At 41.6% G+C, this 21,397-nt stretch overlaps 1 protein-coding gene across 5 annotated transcripts in view; it reads left to right on the top strand.

Moving 5' to 3' along the window:
• Positions 1-21,397, top strand: part of cadm1a (cell adhesion molecule 1a) — a 291,908-nt gene that overhangs the window by 195,322 nt on the left and 75,189 nt on the right. For 4 of the 5 annotated variants that reach the window (XM_061702697.1, XM_061702694.1, XM_061702698.1 and 1 more), the window contains exon 2: positions 14,568-14,585. The exons of the other annotated variant lie outside the window; for it this stretch is intronic. In XM_061702697.1, coding sequence (XP_061558681.1) covers positions 14,568-14,585 — 18 coding nt within the window. The remainder of the gene's footprint in view (positions 1-14,567; positions 14,586-21,397) is intronic. 5 annotated transcript variants of the gene reach the window in all.

The raw sequence follows: 21,397 nt of genomic DNA, 5'->3' as shown, positions 1-21,397 counted from the left end.
ATACAAGAATTTATGGCAGTAGTCTGATATAGTGCCATCATGAGAGACTAAGTTTGTCTTGCAGTCTGATCCAGGCTTTAGTTGGTTAGATCATTTGTAAGTTAGTCAGTAAGTTGGCTCGACGATTGATCGGTTGGTTGGTTTGTGAGTTGGTTGTTCATTTGGCCCTTCAATCAGTCTTTATTTGTTTGTTTGCAAGGCAAATTTGTTTGCTTTACAGACACATAAAATTACAATAAGGCAAATAGCCATAAAGCATGAAAATAATCATGAAATAAATTAGATGTGAGCAGTGTTTTCAGCCTGGAATTGAACATTGTCAGAGTTGAGGCTTGTCGCATATCTTCTGGAAACTTTTTTTTCCCAGATTTCAACGACATAAAACTGAAGCGCATTTTGGCTGTATTTAATCCTGACTTGTAACCAACAGGACACCACACCCAGAGATTTTCAGAGCCCGAGAAGGTTCATATGGCTCTAACATGTCAGAAATGAGAGGAGGAGAAAAAAAAAAAAAAAAACCTGTGCACAAGCGGAACTGTTTTGAAGTCTGTTCTCAGAGCGACAAGAAGCCAGTGCAGAGACCGGAGCACAGTCTTTTTTCATGGTTCTAGTCAGGACTCAGTAGCAGCGTTATGAATGTACTGAAGCTGTCTTAGAGCTCATTTAGACAGCTGAGTGAGCATTAAGTTACTAGTCTAAACTGCTGGAGGCGAATGTGGATTTGTTTTTCTAAGTCAGATTTAGACACTATTCCTTTGGTTTTGACATGTGTTTACATGGTAAAATGCTGCTGATGTAATTGATTTAATTTGGCTGTTAAAATTCAAGTCTGAGTCCAATATTGCCTCTAGATTTTGAATGTATTAAATTTCAGAGAGAGAGTCTCTAACAATGTCTCTCTGTAGGTTAGTCGCTTATGGTTATTAATTGTTTTGTCTGTTAGCTGGTTGGTTGGTGAAAACTGTATCGATTGACTGCGACTGAGGTCGGGTTATACAGTTCAGGTCTTGGGTGGCAATTAGCCACGCTTGCCATCCCCAACTGTCAAACTGAATAGTGGATCAAGTCTCAAAGTGGACTGTCTGGCACTCTAGCCGTGAGCTCCAGTTGGGCAAAGACCCGAGGGCTACATGTTGCTCACCCCTGGCTGATAACAACCTGGCTGGTAAAGATTCAGTCTGGGGCGCCTCCAAGTGCCTCATCTCGAGATACCAGATGTCAGATAAAGCCTTGAAACTGGAGATGAATAATCTATGAATAATTGGTGAACTGATGACTCATTTAATCATTACACTATTTGAAGGCCTGATGGCGGCGTGGCCACCCAACAACACCTGTCACAGTTTATTCAGTCGTGGACTCCTCTCCGTTTTTGTTTTAAGGTTTAGCAATCCTCCTGGTCATCAACAAGGAAGTCCCCCCCCCACACACACGCTTACCCGCCTTAGACCCCTGAGCTGTGACTCTGCTGCCGAGGGTGGTGTTTTATAAAACAGACGAGAGGCAGATCCCAAAATACGCTCAAATTGCTTCATTATTTATTTATGCTAAAGAGAGGGGGGAGAGAAAAAAAACAGCCCACGGTTTTTATTCTAAATGTGTGCTGGTTTTGTGCCTACTGTTGCTGTTTTCTACAGGGAATACTCAAGACTCATCCAAGGGTTTTGCAACATTGCGGGGACCCTCGCAGCGAATTAAATCCTTGGTCCAAAGTCATCTTCATCTGCTTTTTTTTTTTTTTTTAATAATCTCTGAGGATTTTGTCAGGAGCAACTCGCTAAATGATCTTTTGAAAAAGGGGAAAGAAAAAAAAAAGCCCCCATGATGATTACATTTTAGCACCAGTCTTGCATCATCATGATCGTGATTGCAGCTGCCACTAAAAGCGAGTTGGGAGCTAAAAGGGGAGGTCAGGCTACTGCCTCTGAGCTCGCTTGGAAAGAGGGGTGCTCAGCTCCGTTGTTTACCTTCGACCTGATATACTGTATGAATAGTCTGAATTCTGCAATGCCAAAGATCTGAATTATTTTGATCAAACCAAATAATTTTGGTCCCGAGGTCAGAATTAATTTGTTCTCCGGTGTTCATTGTGCAATCCATGAATATACTGCCATTTATCAAAAATAAATAAATAAACTTTAAAACAAATAAAATAAAAAAAATACAACTATCATGAAATCGAACTTTTTCTTGCAAAAACATTAAGATTGTACTTTTTTTTTTTAATGTTCAGACTTTTCATTGTTGTAATGCCTAACAGCATGAAAAGCTGTTTTGCTGCCTCATTCCTGAATGTTGACGATCGGAGTTGTTTTTCGAGAAACCGTTTTTGAATTGTGCGAATTCAGGGAACATTCACATTTTTGGGGTTCTTCCTTCATGATATCTTTGTTCTCCATCTTCACAGAAGAACCATTGAGTGCAAGTTTTAAATGGACCTGAGATAATCGAAAAAGATGATGCGTCGTTAGCCCTCAAACATCTTCAGGAATGGAAGTCTTATTGATGCATGTCAAGACCTCTAGGGTGGGGGGGTTCAAAGGACATTTGCGGTCTTTCATCCCTGACATGAAGGTGGTGGGAAACATTATTGAGGCTTCACAACATGATAGAGGTTCCTTTTTTTTCCCCCTCACTCTCTCTCGCCGCTTGAAAGGAAAGAATCATCTTTCTCCACCCTTTGAGAGAGAGAGAAGCCTCATACTGTAATTGACTGAAAAAGCTGCTCTTTTCTTCGCGTCTGCTTTTTGAGGTAATTGCTATTTATGAAGTATTTATGGTCCATCATCTGCCAGTGTCAGCGCTGCGCACTGGGGAATATATGTGCAGGAAAAAAACCGCTCTTTTTTTTTTTCTTTTTGCGTGTCTCTTGTTGTGCTCGGTTGAGATATTCATGAATTCCGCTGTCCTGCATCGGTGCACTTATATAACAGCATAAACAGGGCCTGGGGTTTTCGTGCAGGAGACTCTTATTATTGTGCTGTCCCTGAAATCTTTGATGGAAATTTAAGAGGTGGTGATGCTGCTGTTGCTAGTTGGGAAATGGTAGAATGCGATTAAAGCATATGGTCAATAAAGTAAAATTGGTGTTTATAGATTACTTGAACAAGTGAAGGGTAAGGCGGGGACGGTGACACTTTGCCATTGGTTGTAATGGCGTCAGCTGTTTTTTGTCGTCAAAACTATAACTTTCTGGCAAACTTTTTAGCGATCGAATCAAACACGGCGGTGCCTTGACTTATGAGTTTCATTCTGTCCGTAACCGAAACTCAAATTACTTTTATCGCAAATTAACTTTCCCCACTGAAATAAATGGAAATGCCATTAATCCGTTCCAGACACCAAAAAAACAGCAATATTTTTGTTCCGTGTTTTCAAGAAAGAAAAATAACCCCAAATTGTAAAATACAAACACAAAACATAATAAAAAGAGTATGTCAAGAAATAAACTTTTTTTATGAAGTGTAATTAATTAAGTCACTCACACACACACCCTAGCATGTAGTGTGTTGTGCCTTTAAATGGTGCGGCCTCCTTAGGGATCTTGTGGATCTCTTTCCCTGCACGTTTCCAGGAGCGGGGACTGAGTATATAAAAGTGTGTGTGTGTGTGTGTGTGTGTGTGTGTGTGTGTGTGTATGTGTACTGTATGTGTGACATGTGAATGATGTTTGCGCTGTTTGAGAAAAAGAAGTACAAGTTCCATGTGGATGTCAGGATGGCCGCTTCAAACCGCACTGGCAGACTTCCTGTTCATTTTGCTCATTTTGTTCTAGAGACTTGAGATGTATTATACATGAGTAATTACAAGTCATTTGAAAGTAATTTGTTATATTGTAATATTGCTCTCTCTGAACTGCAATGTTTCATCAATAAGGATATTTTGGTCAAGCTCTTTCCTTGAGTTATTGAGGTTTTCATGTTGGATAGTGAGTCATCAACTTCGCTGCCATGGTAATTAGAGTTTAAATAAGACTGCTCCTGATTTCAGTGGTTTTGCAGCCAGATGCAATTCCATTCCAGAAATTAGAAAACAAACACGCTGAGTTAATCCTTCACAGTCTGAATGTAGGTCGAGTGACGTTGTGCGCTGACTGCTCACAAATGATGAACTTGAGGTTTTTTTTTTTTGGTTTTTTTTACCGAAAATATCGAACTCCAAATTGTTCAACTTCTGTGGTTGCAACTTGAAAGTACTGCTGCCATTTACATCTGACAGAAGTGACAAAAGTGCTGACACTCTGTACTTAAAACTGTGCACAAAATAGTTTCCCTTATTTTATAATCTTGCATCGTGCACATACTGAGAAGGAAAAAAAATAAGGCAACAAACTACTAACAAAAAATTATCTGAAAAACATACACTTTACAAAGTATGTTTTTTCAGATTAGACAGAGAATTTTTTTAACCCGAGAAGCGTCAAACTGATTAGAATTAAAACCATAAATGGGGAACATCTCGGTTCGTGCCTCATAATGCATTATAAAGTTCCCTGGTTTACGTTCCTCCACGCTGCTACCTTATATATAATAAGTTCCAAGAAAAAAAAAAAGATTTTGACCAAGGAGTAGAAATTACCCATATTTGTTTTCAAAAGTAGGGCTTAAAAGTACAAATACCTTCAAAATCTACTGAAAGACAGTAACAAAGTATTTGTACTTCCTCACATAGCACCGCTGACGCCAGGTAAGCGGAATCATAAAACGACGCCGATGTCAAGGTTATTGTGGGAACAGAATAACGCGTGCTCGGTGTTGTTCTTGCCGTTCCGGTGGCGCTCCGTTCGGGCTTTATCTCTCCCGCTGTGCTTATTCTACTCTACGCCTCTATGTCCACATTGTGAGCGACTAAGCTAATTGTTCCTGCTCATGCTTTTCTCTGCAGATTCAATTACACGCCACTCTGGACAGCATGAAAAAATAAAATGAGGGAGGGAAACCAGATTCCTTCTATGTGTTGGAGAATGGAAGAATGAAAAGATAGACGGCTAAAAGGGGAACATTAGAGAGGAGGAATAAGAGCAGTCCCTTGAGTCATATTTATGCAAGGGGAGCGGAAATAAGACCACTGGAGTATATACTTAAAACCCTCTGGCATCTATGCTGCTCATTTTAGTCAACCTTGCTTCCTTTTTTGAGCCATTTTAGTTGTTAATTTCAATGTAATTAATCCCGAAAAACGCTTATTGGCGGTTTAGATTGATTTTTTTTCCCAGTGTAATTATAATGGCCCTCAATTATCTGCGGATTTTCACTATTCGCGGTCCCTATGCCCCACAACTAGTGGGGGTCCACTGTTTAATGATTGGTGCTTGCCTCCCAAATATGATCAGCTTGCACCTGAGCAAGGCCGGAAATAATGTACCACCCTCTTAGCTGGGCTGCGGTTTGACACAGCAGAAAATTGGCTGCAGAATAAGAATGGAACCTCATTCATCTGCGTTGCCATTGTGTCAGATTGGACGTACTTTACGACGTATCTGCGCCAGTTCGCGCCGCGCCAATGCGGACGTGGGGACTATACTAACAGGGGACGGCGATAGCTTGGAAAATGAAGTGCCGCCGACTGTAACGTGTTGCGGTAATTTATTTCCTGCTGCTTATATTGAGCCTGTGACTTGGGAGTGCGCGCACAGAAAATGGCCTCTTGTTATTGTAGCTCTTGATCAGGCGGTGATAGGTCAAGACGACTGCTCCGAGCGAGGAATATTGCGAACGCTGCTTCTTGTGTCCTGACTGCAGGGCACGTGCTCCTTTTGTGCGACGGGATTAAAGCATCCATCTTGCTCGCCCGCTTCTCCCGGCTAATGGTATTAGGAAAAGGGTGGATAGGTTTCAGGGGTTCTGTTAAGGAACATCTGATATGGGCACCGGCTGATTCAATTAAGTAAAGAGCGAGGCTGGAAGGGAATGAGTACATTGCGTAATAGCCCCGAGAGTGAAGCATTTCAATCTGTAAAACACAGCAGACAAACAAACAAACAAAAAACACGTTATATTGCCATTAGCAAAGGACTTTTAAAGGGTCGACAAAGAATGAATATACCGATGTGGATATTTGTCAAAAGATCACTTAGCTGTAAAGTACTTACTTTGGTTTGGTTAAGCTCAGACATTGGTGGGTTGAGTTAGTAATTTGTGTTTGTGTTTGGCGAGTCATCAAACTTTAACGCTATGTGCCAGCCAAATGCAATGAGTAAAACAATTTTCACAATTTACAGTTCTCTGTCTCATATACGTGGTTCAAATTTGGTAGAAATCAGGCAAAATCTCTCAGACGAGTTCCTCTTTGAGGGTTATCTGGAAATTGTAAACATAAACCCAAACTGGACGCTTTAAACCAGCTTTGTGTTGTATAGTAAATTGTCAAAAATTGAATGCCATGCTACGCCTTCACGTAATGACGAAACCCAACTTTTTGGCAATGTAGTGTTGCCTGTATGTATGGTTCAAATGTTGCAGCAATCAGACCAAATGTCTTGGTCAACTCCCTCTTTGAAGGGCCCCTGCAAATTGCCAACAAGACCCGTTAATGGCTGTTTCAAACTACAATGGCAGGACTTCCCTTCATTTTTATAACATAGGTTCTTGGGACTTTTTTGTGGGTTTGCTAATGATCGACGTGCCTACCAAATTCCATGTAGCTTAGTGAAACCGGCCAAAGCTTTTGTGTTCGATTAAGCTCTCAAGATAGCTATTTATTTGGTCAAAAAAATAACAATGACGCAATATTTTCTCGACAGACCATGCTGCCAGGCGAGACTTCATTAGAAATCCAAGTTGCAGAGACTTGGAGTAATGCATGCCGACTGATGGAATTGAATTGCAGTTTCTAATCGTTTCTTTCCTATCAAACAAAGTGCAACTGGAACTGAAGCACATGCTTTGTAACAAAACAAACTATATGCTGTTTTTTTCTCTCGCAGTTTATCAGTACCGACTTAGTCCCTGGGTGTTAGTATACGTAACTGTCTTCGCTGAGGTAATAATAGCAACCTTATGGTGTCTGAAAACCTTTAAACCTGTGGATTTTTTTGTTTTTTTATTTTTTATTTACACAGTGCTCACAGTTTGGACCAGCTGTAATGTAACAGAAAGTGATGGTAGTATTTCTAGCAGGTCTGTGTTTGGGTGTGCCTTCGTCAAGAGCGGTTTAACACCTAAAATAGACTTCCGCCACCAACAGGCAATGTGATATCTCTATACTCTCCCGTACGACCTTCCGAACTGAAGCATCTCTCCTCCAACCTCCAAGGTCACTTGTTTTACAGGCACCACTGGTCGCCGCTTGTGTTGATGGATGCATTTTAAATTGGAGGCAATTCAAAGTATTCGAACCCTAAAGAGAGACGGCTTCACATGAATGCCCCGCCGCTAGATTTCTCATGCATCAGGACTTTCATAGTGTGAACCCCAAATCAGTTTCTCCACTTCCTCTCTACTCTCGCACAGTCGGGTGGTCCGCCTATCGTCCCGCTCTTTGGTGTCTCTTCGCACCACCAGGTCCCAATGCTGTCTGGAACCATTGGGTTTCCATTACCGCAAATCCATTCTACTCATTTAAAATTGATGGTTGTGGACCTTCGCTTGACCCCCAGAGATAAGGAGGCCCCAAGTCTTTTCCCTTTTAAAACACCTCAAGGATTAGACTCAGAGCCCTCCACTCCGCCTGCTGGAGTCTTATCAGTAACGCAGTAGTAATGTCATAATGTCATGATAACGGTAAATATTTGTATGAAAAACACTTCTAGGGCCATGAATATAAAATAATGAAAAATTGTAAATACTGTGGTAACTAAGAGTGCCTTCTTGGGTCCCATGACCCCATATTCTTTCATAATGCCGTAGTCTATCACTAACCTAGGCTAGCGCAGTAGTAAAGTCATAATTACAGTAAATATTTGTATGAAAAGTACTTCCAGGACCATGAATTTAAAACAAATCTAAAAAGTATCTACGACAGTAACTGAGTGTTCCTTGTCGTGCAGCATGACGACATATTGTAGTGTCGAACCTCAAGCTAGTTCATCCCGGGCTGTTTGTAGCCTCGAAATGTCAGTACCAATGAAACCGACTTAGAAAGTCTTGGAAAGATTCGTGTCAGGACTGCTGCAATTGATTTACTTATGTCTAGGGCTTGGGATTTGACAAAATTTTAACTTCAGTGAAAAAATAACAATCAGTTATTTGAGTGATGAGATCTAATGTGTTAATCTGTTGAGTTTTCTGAACTACTGTTCTGACGCTAGTGTTGTATTGAGAAGAATAATGTCGCCGTAGCGTAGAGCGTAAGGATGAGACTGTTAACCAATTACTGTAAGTTCTCGTGTATAATGCAATTTTTTTTCCCCAAAACAATTGTCAAAAGTCAATAGTATGCATTATACATACATATAGGATAGGGGCAAATGGAATAAAACTTTAACATTTTATAAATGTATGCCACCATCTAGTAGTTAATAAAAAAGCTGTGCACTTTCATTCCAAAATGCCAACGCCACCTAGAGGTTATAAGAAAGGTGTACACTTTCATTCTAATATGCCACCGCCACCTAGTGGTTATAAAAAAGGTGTAGCCTACACTTTCATTTCAATATGACAGGGGTATGTATGACTGCATATATATATATATATATGTACAGTTGTGCTCATAAGTTTAGATACCCTGGCAGAATTTGTGAAATATTGTTTGCAAAATGCATTATACATAGGTAGAAGGGTTTTCCAGAATTTTGAGGTGAACTTTCGGGATGCGTTTTATATATGCATTACACACGAGAAATTACAGTAAGTTTGATCAAATGTACAGCGGTTAGTGTTACCGTTTCAAATTGTAATTATCGTCCCGTATTTAGCATCACTGAGAGTAGGAAACAAACTAATAAAGCGAAGACTTTGATACAGTATATGTTTTGGCGGAAGGAAGCCTAGGTGACGGCGATATTTATCCAGCTTCAAAGATGACAAGGGTATTTTGGTCGTACTGCAAACATTGAGACTGTCTGACTGAGACTAAATCGCACTCTGTTTTGCTTCCATTGCTTATAAGACGCAATTAATTCCACACATCTTATTAATTCTTAACGATCAATGAACCGATTAAAATGACCATTACTGGCGCGGTGTGTCCTTTTTAAAATTCTTGCTCTTAGGGCTTTATTAAGCCCTGGTCACGGCTTTCTCCTATCTTTCCCCTCTAAAATCACTGACAAAAAAAAAAAGCCAGGTTTGTGTGAGGAGTTTTAAAGTGGTCGAAAAATGACTCAGACATACAAAGTCTGAATTTTGTTTGAACAATCTGTTGTGCATGCTGTTTTAATTCTGGATATTTCAATTATCAGTGAATCAAATGTAAACATAACTGAAGCACATGATTTATGAAGAATGTTTTAGGACTTTTTTTTTTTTTTAATGAACTGCAGCGTATGAGCACAATAATTTCTGTAACACTTTGTGTACACAATCCACCAGATGGGACTGTAAATAAGCATGCAAAAATGTTAGCAGTAAGAAGCAGCTTGACGCATAAAGTTTTACTGTCACGAACGGGGCTTTATTGCGTTGACTTGTTTCTCTGGCCGGTTCTATCCAGCACGGTCAAGGCAAGCGCGGTTGTTTGAAGTGGCTGTTGGTGGAGCGAGGCTACAAAGTGGGTTTCACGGCCTTATCGGCGGGACAGACCCCGACGTTCTAATCGCTGTGTCCCAGAGACAGCCAGAGGTAAAACGAAGCGTGGATGGGTAAGCAGCATCTGGGAAGGGGGGTGGGGGGCGGTGGTGGACGAGAGGGGCATTGGAAAGGAGGAAGAAGCTGCAATGGGAATCGGAGGGGAGTTTAGGCTACGTTTATACCTCTTAGGTTACGTCAAGTGACAGTCGCATTACAGCTCAGTGCATAAGAGAGCTGAAATCCCTTTGTTTGCGAGAGGCCGGTTCATTAACAGTCCTTCAATCAAGTCTCTTAGCAACCACACGGTTGGAAGCGTCCTTCGGAAGTGGTTGGAACAACAGCTGAAAACGTAGACAGTCTCATTTTAGGTCACTTAATTAATGTGCAAAGTAACCATGCTATTACTGACCTTTTGCTGCAAAGTTATTTTTTGTGAGACAGTCCGACAGCCGATAAATAAGATGAGAACTGAATAGATGACAGACCTCCACCAAACTAATGCAATCCTAACTGGCGTCAGTTCTGTGAATCGTATGAGGCCACTTTAAAGAAACTTTTACGATTTGCCAAGACCCTCTCCAAAAGTTGTGTGGAAACGAGCCAAGTCTCAATAGAACACTAACAAATATTAGATTCAGTGCCAGTTTTGAGTGCTTAGTGTGGGTTCGGAAGGCTTTATGCCCATCCGGAATGATTTGGGGCTTTGGCAGCACCTGTTGTAACACCTATTTTGGGGTTACTATTTGAAACTGGCTGGCTGACTAATAATTGAATCCCTTTAGAAGTTAAATCTGATGCCAAATTTGGGTGCTAGTTTTCCTCCAATATAAGTTTTATGGCTTTCTGGACCTGGAAAAAAAAAAAAAGTCAGAACATCCAAGGTAGCCCAAAACTAATCACCCTAAAAGTCGGGTAACCTTTAAGGGTGCTTAGTGGTGCTGGGGCTTGGGAAGGTCTTGGTGACAACCTGACTGATTCAGGGTCCAGTGTCCAATGGTAAGGCTGTGCAATGGTGCATCCGGTTGCGGGTAAAGACAATGAAATACAAGATTCTCATTGCATTTTAGATTAGTCTTCCATTGAAACAAACCAGCTGCCTTGACTTCATCCGTTAATGTCGCCAATTAGTCAGTAAATAAGTACCTGGGGGGGGATTATGAGTACGGATGGGATGCATTTGTCACATTAATCTGACCAAAAGGGAAATCTAACTTGACAACACGCAACGACTCAACATCGTCTAGTTATACAAGTGTATGCTAAGCTCAAGAACGTACACATTGCTTGTTTTGTTGGGAGCAGGAAGTGCAACCCTGTTCAGTAATGAAATGACAGTATGAATATGTGTTGAAGCCACCAGAATACAGGTAGGGTTGTTAACCCAGAGCTGATTGTGATACACAGTGTTCCATTCGCCACACTTGATTTACCGCCGTGACTGGTTTAAAGGAAAGACAATTGGATCGGTGCTATTGATAATTAGTTTTTAATGTGCCACACTCATCATGTCCAATTTCATGCCCCTTAGGCAGCTGATCTCAGATTTAATCAACACATTATTGCTTGCTATACTTATATAGGGTGGATGAGGCGACAGTGTTTGAGTTTGTCAGCTTGTGCAACCAGGGTTGAGGTCTTTTGTCGACTGAATGCCAATCTTAGTATTTGGTTTCAGCAAAGTGCAAGGCAAGAATGAATGAATGAATGTTACGTCGAAATCCGCCACAGGCCGGCACCCAAGAGACGCAAAAACAGTGGTGCCTTCAGATAAGTGAATCGACTTACGAATTCATTGAGATTTTTATTTTTTCCTTTGACTCGACAATATAACGCTACTCACAGTCCTCAGTTGTTATCCTCTGCAGAGGATGATAAATATTAGTGCCGTACTGATTAACCCATATGAGTTAGACATCTCAATGAACAATATATGTGTCTGTATCTTATACTGCCACCAGGTGGCCAAGGTGGGCACATCAAAAAGAGCAGCACAATGGCCATTCAATTGATTGAGTGTGACTTTGTTTTTTTTATTATTGTTTAATTGTCATTACTGGACAGTTTTATAAAGTACAGTATTATGGACTGCTATTTTTCTTCATTAAAATACACATTCCAACAACTCTTATCTGAAGGCCTCACTGTCTTTGAAAATTACTTTCATCATGTATTTCTGACTACGGTAAGGTTTAGACTCGAAACGCCATCGTAAAACGAGGACACACCATACAAATCAGTAGTGCTGTAAATATGTTAAAATGTTATATATTTCATAACCTTTTTCATTCTCTGCAAGCAAAAGTGTACATGCAAAATGGTACTCTATGGGAGGTGGAAGCATTCAAAAGCGACATTTTCTTCCAGATAATTTTCACAGTATTCCTAATATGCCGCCGCTTTTGTGGAGGAACCCCACCCCTCTCGCTCATTCGCTCCGCGCTCATTTCGAACACCTCCACTCAATTGTAGCCTCCCAGCCTCGCTCACTCTGCTAATTACAATATCACCGTGATTGAACATTGGCTGACGTTGAAGAGGAAATAGGTTCGCTAATCAAGAGCTGCTGCATAGTAGGTGTCCCGCTGCCCACTTGGCAGCAAGATGGTCGTCGGCAACGCAGGCCAACGTTGTCGTTTTGTTCCAAGGCTGGATAGTGCACAGAGAATAACTCCCATACTAGTGAGATTTGAAGTGATGGGAAGTAACCAAGAACACATACCATAATTTCTCATGTATAATGCGTATTTTTTTCACCCATAAAATTGTCAAAAGTCAATAGTGCGAATTACACATAGGTATAGGAGAAAATGAAAAAGACTTTCCACCCATCCATCCATCCATTTTCTACCGCTTATCCGAGGTCGGATCGCGGGGGCAGTAGCTTTAGCAGGGAGGCCCAGACTTCCCTCTCCCCAGCCACTTCATCCAACTCATGCAGGGAGATCCCGAGGCCTTCCCAGGCCAGCCGAAAGACGTCGTCTCTCCAGCGTGTCCTGGGTCGTCTCCGGGGTCTCCTCCGGTAGGACGTGCCCAGAACACCTCACCAGGGAGGCGTCCGGGAGGCATCCTAATCAGATGCCCCAGCCACCTCATCTGGCTCCTCTCGATATGGAGCAGCGCCTCTACTCTGAGATCCTCCCGGATGACAGGTGGGAGTTGAAACTCCTTCTGACAGAGGATTCTGCCAGCAGCCCCCCACAATACGTTTGGGCCTGCCATGTCGGACCGGCATCTTCCCCCACCATCGGAGCCAACTCATCACCAGGTGGTGATCAGTTGACAGCTCCGCCCCTCTCTTCACCCGAGTGTCCAATACATGTGGCCGCAAGTCCGATGACACGACCACAAAGTCGATCATCGAACTGCGACCTAGGGTGTCCTGGTGCCAAGTGCATGTGTGGACACCCTTATGCTTGAACATCCATTTTCTGAGCCGCTTCTCCTCACTAGGGTCGCGGGCGTGCTGGAGCCTATCCCAGCTATCATTGGGCAGGAGGCGGGGTACACCCCAAACTCGTTGCCAGCCAATCGCAGGGCACATACAAACAAACAACCATTTGCACTCACAGTCACACCTACGGGCAATTTAGAGTCTCCAATTAATGCATGTTTTTGGGATGTGGGAGGAAACCGGAGTGCCCGGAGAAAACCCACACAGGCACGTTATGGACAATCCGTGATGAGTACAGAAGTCCAATAATAGAACACCGCTCGGGTTCTGATTGGGTGGGCCGTGGTAAAAAAAATGAAAAAATAAAAATGTTCACATTTTATAAATGCATGTCGCCATCTAGAGGTTATGAAAAAGCTGTACACTTTAATTCCACTATGCCACCGCCACTTAGAGGCTATGAAAAAGTTGTACACTTTCATTCTAGTATGCCACCTTGAGGTTATGAAAACGGTGTAGCCTACACTTTCATTGCAATATGACAGGGGTACATATGACTCCATATATGTACAATTGTGCTCATAAGTTTGCATGGCGCTTGCCAGTCACTCAATGGCCTGCATCATCTTTTCTCACAATCGCGACACACATTTTCTTGAATTTTTCACACATATACTATCCACATACATTCTCTGTTCAAGTGTGAGGTGCCTAAACTTTTCCAACTTCCGACAAGTCGGCATTTCTCTCCCTCATAATTGATATGACAAGCCGAGACTCTCCCGCTATTCTCTATCTTCAACTCAAAAGCTCCGCTGAATGCTGCTCTCAAATCCAAAGCGATGCAATGCCACCACCTACAGGGATCTGTCAGTTATTGCAGTGGTGTACAAATCTGAATTGGACAGGCCCTACCCAATGAAAAACGTACTTGACAAATATATTCGTCTTTGGCAGTAAACGGTTGCATTCCAGTTGACGAATATACATAAATGTCCGGGGCAGTAAATTAGTTAAAGAATCAACTGTTGAACCTGTTTGAACTTTATTGCTAGCCAAAGTAGCAGCACATAAAACAGTCTCTCAGATGATTCTGACGTGGTCTCGCCACAATGCTGTGTACGTCCACATTTATGCTGAGGGGAGCTACGCCACTTTTATATTCTGTCCACTCTGCCTCCATTCTTGCCATTATTCCAAAAATCCTGCAGTAAAGTGAATATTCACTTTCAATTTATAGGCGACTCTTCTATTAGCCTTTTTTTTTTTTTAACTCTGCTTACATTCAAAGGTCAACGACCGGCCGTATGTCTAATAAGCGTTTAATGATGAACCATTTGCATTTTCCGTGGCGAAACCGCACAAAAGCTCGTCCCTCCCTCCTGCGTTTCGTTTTATTTATATGATAACAGCATGAGCCTCTGTAGAAATGACCATAAATCTCTGAATGCTAACTTTCCTTTCTCTTTTCCCCCACGCCCTCTTTTCTCCTCCTTCCAATGCAGGAGCTGCACAGATTCCAGGTATGTTCAGTCCATTACGTTTTCTTACATTCTCTCAAAGTTGTCATTTTCCCTCTCTTTTTTCCACACATTTTCACCACCATGCGTTTGTATCTGTCCTCATTTTTCCGACAGCCATGTCCACAATATTGTAGTCGTTTTTGGTTGGGTTTTTTTGCAATGGATTATTCTGTTTTTTTCAGCATTGCATAAAGATTTATTTCCTTTTTATTTACAGTATATACTGTATCATCGCATGGTCTGATTTTAATTATGTTCCTTTTTTTTATTGCTATTATTATTTTTATTTTCATTATTGTACAATGGAGCCTTGAGATACAAGTGACTTGAGGGTTTATTGAGATACGAGCCATCTGGACAATTTCTTTGCTTTGACTTACGAACGCAGACTTGAGACACGAGTGCTAAAAAAGCTTCAAGCTGTTTAATAAAGTCTACTGTCAAACTAAACAAAAAAACTGAGAATTACAGATTGTGTGTTTTAAACAACATAGCTTAGCCTTTCAGTCTACTAGCTTAATGCTAATGATAAATTACAAAAGGTGCGGCAGCACATTTAGACAGACAATATAACACTGCTCCCAGTTATATAATCTTTATCATGTAGTGCCGTACTGATGAGCTGAGAGGAGTCAAAACATATGAATGAATGGTATATCTTTCTGTCTGTCTGTCTGTCTTATACTCCCCCCAGGTGGTGTTTTGCATTACGAGCGTGGTCACAGAACAAATTAAACTGATGTGTCAAGGCACCACTTGTCTGTTTTATTTATTGAGATTTTTTTTCATTTCACATGTATTGTTGGGTAGCATTTTGCTCGGTATTAGCCTTAAGTATGGGAACAATAACGTTGTGACTCGCTACTGGTCTAGTTTTTCAGAAACCTGTTGAAACAGGTTTTAAGTAAAGCTTGTGTGCATTCTAGCTCCAATACGACAAATGAATAGAAATAGTAATAAATAGGAATATGTATTTCCTCAGCCAGTAAATCAAGTCATAGCTTGGCTCCCCCTCTCCGCCGAGCTATTTAATCTAATTAGCCGCGCCAGTGACAGTTATTTATATGTGCATGAATTACACTTGAACAGCCAGCGAGCTCCCACGTGACCTCCCCCCCAGCCACATTCTCCACCGACGCTTGGTTTGATTGGACCGAGACCAGTCCTCCACGGGCCTCTCGGTCATCCGAATGCCGGGCAGGTCGGTCGGCTACGACAACTAAATCGTCAACTGAAGCTGGATTCCAACTGCCTATTTATGTTTAGACTCTTTCCAAGTATTTGTAATGGAGTCCTATCCAGTATCATGTGGTTACATTTACCAAACAACTGAAACAACTACCCAAGCCGTCAACATCGGAAGTAAACAAAGCGGGAACAGTAATTTCCCATGCACTCACAGTTCGCTATTCACAAATTCATCTACTTGTTTTTTTTCCTGTGGAGCGACCCGACACCGTGCGACGAAAATACGAGCACGTTTACCGTACGTTTGTGCCTTGAGATATAAGTGACTCGACTTACGAGTTTGTCATGATACAAGCCATCATTCAGCCAAATTTTCACTTCACAAGAGGCAGTTGTTTGGCAAATATTGAAAATATCATTTAGAAATAGGTTTCAAACATAAACATAAAACAAAGATAACAAAAATCCTCATATCGCCTTTAAAAAATCTGTTTCGCGTAATGCTAACAATGTAAAATGCGAGCGAATAGCATCGGTGTCACGATATTATGACCCTTAAAGCAACACTTATTTCAACACAAACGGTAGAGCAACACATGTAGACAGGTGATATAACAATACTCAGGACTATATTCTTTATCCTCTGGAAAATGATAAATATTACTGCAGTTTAACGAGTCTGTATTACACTGCCCCCTTGTGGCCAAGGTGCGCACACCAGAAGGAGCAGCACAATGTTTATTAAATTGAAGCACAATATGGCAAAAAAAATTCTAAAGCTGCGGATCACGAACAGTGAAAGATTGAGAAGATGCTTGAAAGAGTGGCGAAAAAGGCAAATAGTTTGCCAAGATTAAGTTCAGTGAAAGTGATCTGAAAATAAATTTCGCTCTTCAGGAAAAATATTATTTTTTTTCCTTTCTCCTTTGTAATTTTATTCTGTAGAGTGCTATTTTTCTTTTTTTATTTTGGGGCGGGTGGCTGTAACATTTTCATTGAGTTAAAAAAAAAAAAAGTTGGTCTGAGACTTGAGTGCTTTGCGAATAAATTAAAGTGGTAAATCGAGGCACCACTGTATTCATTTTTAAAGTAAGATAATGAAGCATTTCTTTCAGGGTCGTTCGTCTTTTCCTCCGAGATGTGTTTCCTTTTATTGCATTGAGCGCTCCTCACTGGCACTTTCTGAGAACTATGACAACAACAACAAAAACATTTAAAAAAAAAAAAAAAAAAAAAAAGGATTTCATAAGTTTGAAGCAGGCGGGTGGCATACAAATGAATCCCCTGTTTAAATGGATTGGTTCCCGTTTGTTTTTTTTGTTTGTTTTTTGTAAAAACAATACTGCAAGACATTTACTCAGCGCTCCCTGAGTTTACCTGTCACTACAGTCAACTGCAACCATGTTTGCCGTGTATGCTGATCAATAGAAGTCAGGAGGATGGAGGAGGACTGTGGCGGGGTTTTGGAGCAGGGAGCCTTATCCGTGTGTGCACAGAGCACCTCTCTAAACACACAAACACACATTCACAGCTAAATCATTCACATGTACGCAAACAGTGTTCCTTTTTCACACAGTGGTTTGGAGCTTTTTATAAAAAAAAAAAAGTTTTTATTTTTTATGTGTCCCCTGTTTAGGGTGATTCAACATGCCCAAAAATGCATACTTTTTTTGTAAGCGCATGTATCCTGTGTTGTATTTTAAACGTCAAAAACATAACTACCCTAATACTGGCTCAGTAGCACCCCCTGGGAAGTGCGACCAATCGACACGAATTTGGGTGGACGTGTCTTTAATGAAAGGTCTCATGAAAAAAAAGTCTGCCCGGAATTGAAGAGGACGTTGGCCATTTGGTTAGAATTCCAGGGTTTGTATTATGATTAAACCCTACTAGGAAATTGGCCCAAATGAGCCACAGTCAGAAACCAGTATCCTTGACAAATGTGAGGCACTCAATTGTTTTCGAGCCCCCCCTTGCCCACAAGAGATAGAAAACTAAGTGCCTTTGTTGACATCAGTGGTTATCTGATACAATTGGGGGTTACGTAGTCGTTATTGCTAGGACCGAAGCCTGTTAGCATCTAAGCTAGCTGGCGGCTAGCGCCTCTCGTCACGTTGTGCGACGACGCAGTGGGATAAATTCCACCGTAGGCTTTAAGCGGATATTTTTTCCCAGCTCAAACATGTAGGGATGTGTACGCACGAGAAAGATGTGTGGTGAGCCAACCTTTGATCGGATTCCCATCAATTCCCATGAAGCTTCCAACTTTGAAAATTCCTGAAATTTGCTAGCTATCAGAAGCCTGGCAGCTAATGGTTGAGGCACAGCACCCCTTTTTGTCCTGATTGCGAAGCATTACATGGTTGCCCCCAGTAAGCCAGAAGAGCATTTTGTGGAAAGAAAAATAAGCACTCAAGCAGTGTTCCGGGGTTCTATTTTTCCACTGTGTGCGAGTGTGTGAAAGGATTCTCCGGTGCTAATCGATGGAGGTGTGTGAAGGAGGCAGTCGAATGGCAGTTTCACTAACACGCTATGACTAAAGCGACTTCCCAAAGCTCAAGTGATGCCCCCCCCCTCCCGGGAAAAAAAAAAAACGGAAGCTGCGGCTCTGCGAAATCACTTCAGCTCGCATTGACAGCTTGTCCAATACGGTTACACTAACAGCAAAACCTGTTTTTGCGTGTTATCCCCCAGCAGGCCTCTGACACTCCTCCCAATTTACCAAAAATACACTTGCTGTATTTTCCCGTGGTGTCGTCTTCCACGGGACCGCTGACAGCGTCCAGGGGCGCAGTGTTGTTGACCGTTAATTAACGCAAAGCCCCGCTGCGTCCACACACCGTCTCCGTCCTGTCACCGTTGTTTATTTGGCCCGTTGCAACCGTCTCGACGTGCTTGAAAACGCAAGTAGCGGACGCCCCGCAGCAGCCCGCCTCTGCCTGTAACCTTCAGTTGGATGCCTTGAAAAGCAGTTTGTAGTTTATTAGCATATTATCATAACCAGATGCCCGCCGCCCACCTCCTATGAAAAGCGACATCCAGTCCGGAATATTAAAGATGGCCCTGCTCATTTATGTAGGGCTGATACGAATCTTGTTTGTTAAGTCGTCTATCTTTATCCATCAGCATCGCAGGATGCAATTTCAGCCTTTCCTTTGTTGTCCTCGCCGTCTCAGAAACAGAACGGATAATCAGAGGTGCTTGACGACGGACGCAAGCAAATTAGCCGTCAGCGTTTCGAGCTTTCCGATTGCCCCGTTCGCTTCTCGGAACCCACCCGAAGTCGTCCGGACATCTCAGGAAACAAGTGTTGCAAATGTGGGCTATTGATTGGGAATGAGATTTGTTGACGTTACATTGTCTCTCACACACACACACAGTCGTTTTTCTTAAAAAAAAAAAATAGAAAAGAAAATCTTTGCAAAAATGGTTACACACCAATAATTTCAATAATTAGATTACAAACAAGGTCAACGCAAAATCTCTACATCGAAGCTTTGCAAGGATCATTCTCGGCTCGTCCCGATGTACGCTAATTACACTTTATGAAAACAGTTTTTCTTTTTCTTTTTTAAACCGGTCCTGTTCAGCTGCACGACCTTGCATAATGGTGGATCTGTATGCCTTTGTGCTGCTTTTTTTAAAAATAATAAAACCCGGTAAGGACATGCAATAACTAACCAAGAGAACCAGATAAGAGTAGACTTTATCGGTATCGGCTGATAATTAGCATTTTATGCTGATCGGCTTTGTCATAATTCGCTGATCCGATCAATGATCGGCTCCGCAAAAGACATTTACTCCACCATCGTGTACAGTATTTGAATCCAAAATCTAGTTTATTTTTAGTCTTGTCGTGTGTCTTTTGACAGTAGTACTGTAAATATCTGACCGGCAATAAAGTTTTTTCTTTTTTAAAAAACATGTCGGCGGTGTGGGACAAACAACACGTCTGAGACAGACAACACGTAATGCGTGGATCAGACTACAAGACAAATTTGGTCTTTCACGATTGCACTATGTCAGTCTATTGCAATAAAATATTGTATTCCGATACCACCGCATCCCGTCTTTTACGATCACTGGGCTTTATCTTGTCAACTCAAATGCGACCGGATACACTCGTTATCATCGAGACGACAACAACAATGGATTGCGTTGTTTGTATTATAAGAATTAAATGGGGGAAAACGTGTTTTGGTGGTCACCGGTGCTCGGAAGAGGACTTTCATTCAAGGATTGCTTGAGGTATGTTCACGTACTTTTAATACGATACGGCTCGCAAGCAGGCAAAAAAAAATTACGTAGCCTAGCAAGCTTTGTACGGCTGTACGTAAACATGCTGCCGTTCTGTCGATTCATGCTTTAACGTTTCGGTGTGTGTGAAGTAATTTAATTACAATAAAGTTCTTTAATTACAGTAGGTTAGCACGCATTATTTCTGTCATCTCATGTTGGTTTGACCTGACTGATTAGAATACATGACCTGATTAGAAAATACTTTTGTTGATGATAGTATACAGTACACAAGTATATACAGTGAATGAACAAGTCATGTAAATAGACACATTGCTCCATCTTCTCGTTTTTTTAAACTCAGTGATCGGCCCCAAAAATCCTGATCGTGTAAACCATTTGACGTGAAAACAGTTTTTCGATCTGTCCCTTGGTAGCAAAAATTGGACCTACATGTGAGCTTCAAGCACTTTGCCACGGAATGGTGGCAGCGAACGTCACAAAAGCCGACCACCTTCAGTTGTAAATGTGAAAGTACAGGTAGAATACTTTTACAATATCGTTATCCTAATAGCATAATTGCCCAAGTCATTTTTCGTTTTGAGAAAAAAAGGGGGGCGGTCCAGTTGCCTCGATTCAACCTTTGCGGATTAGTATGACTCAGAAGAAACAGAACATTGGTGTTTTTTTTAACCTTATTGTGACAGTAAATTAAAAATGACTCAGGCAATTATGCTATTAGGCTAACGATATGGACTATTCTGGATGCAGGAGTCGATAAAGGCTATTTAACACCAGTCAAGGGCGATAAGAGTTTCTAAGCTGTGGACCTACTGTATGTGTGTATAAAAAAAAAAAAAAAAATGGAGCGTGATGAAAAAGGTAAAAAATACAGTGAAGGAAAAAATTGAGCCATTTATTTATTTCTTTACATTCCATTTTATGTTATGACCATGCTTTTGTGCAGTACAGTCCTGTTGTACAGTGCTATGTTTCTTATAAAAAAAAAAACGGTACAAAATATGTCGGTTTTTTTGGGGGGGGGGGGGCGGGGTGCTGGAACGACTTCATGACGTTTTCATTCATATTAATGGGGAAAGCTGATTTGAGATCCGAGTGATTTGAATCTTTTTTCTTTTGAATTGACAAGAAACCCTCCCCATTTCTCGGTGGTTAAAAAAAATGTGAATAGGCATGGTACAGGGAATAGAAAGGTAAGAAACGATGCAATGTCGCTAATGATGAGGAAAATGTGGAGGGTCATGTGGAAGAGGTAGGAGGAGTCAAGATGGCTTGAGTGGTGGGCGGACATGTGCGCGTTTGTGCGTTCTCATAGTCTGTCGCCACGCTTGAGTCACGCCACGTGTTGACAGCACACGCCTCCGATG

The sequence above is a fragment of the Phycodurus eques genome, chromosome 17, assembly GCF_024500275.1.
Source record: "Phycodurus eques isolate BA_2022a chromosome 17, UOR_Pequ_1.1, whole genome shotgun sequence".
Taxonomy (NCBI): domain Eukaryota; kingdom Metazoa; phylum Chordata; class Actinopteri; order Syngnathiformes; family Syngnathidae; genus Phycodurus; species Phycodurus eques.
This window is presented reverse-complemented; position numbering and strand designations above follow the sequence as displayed.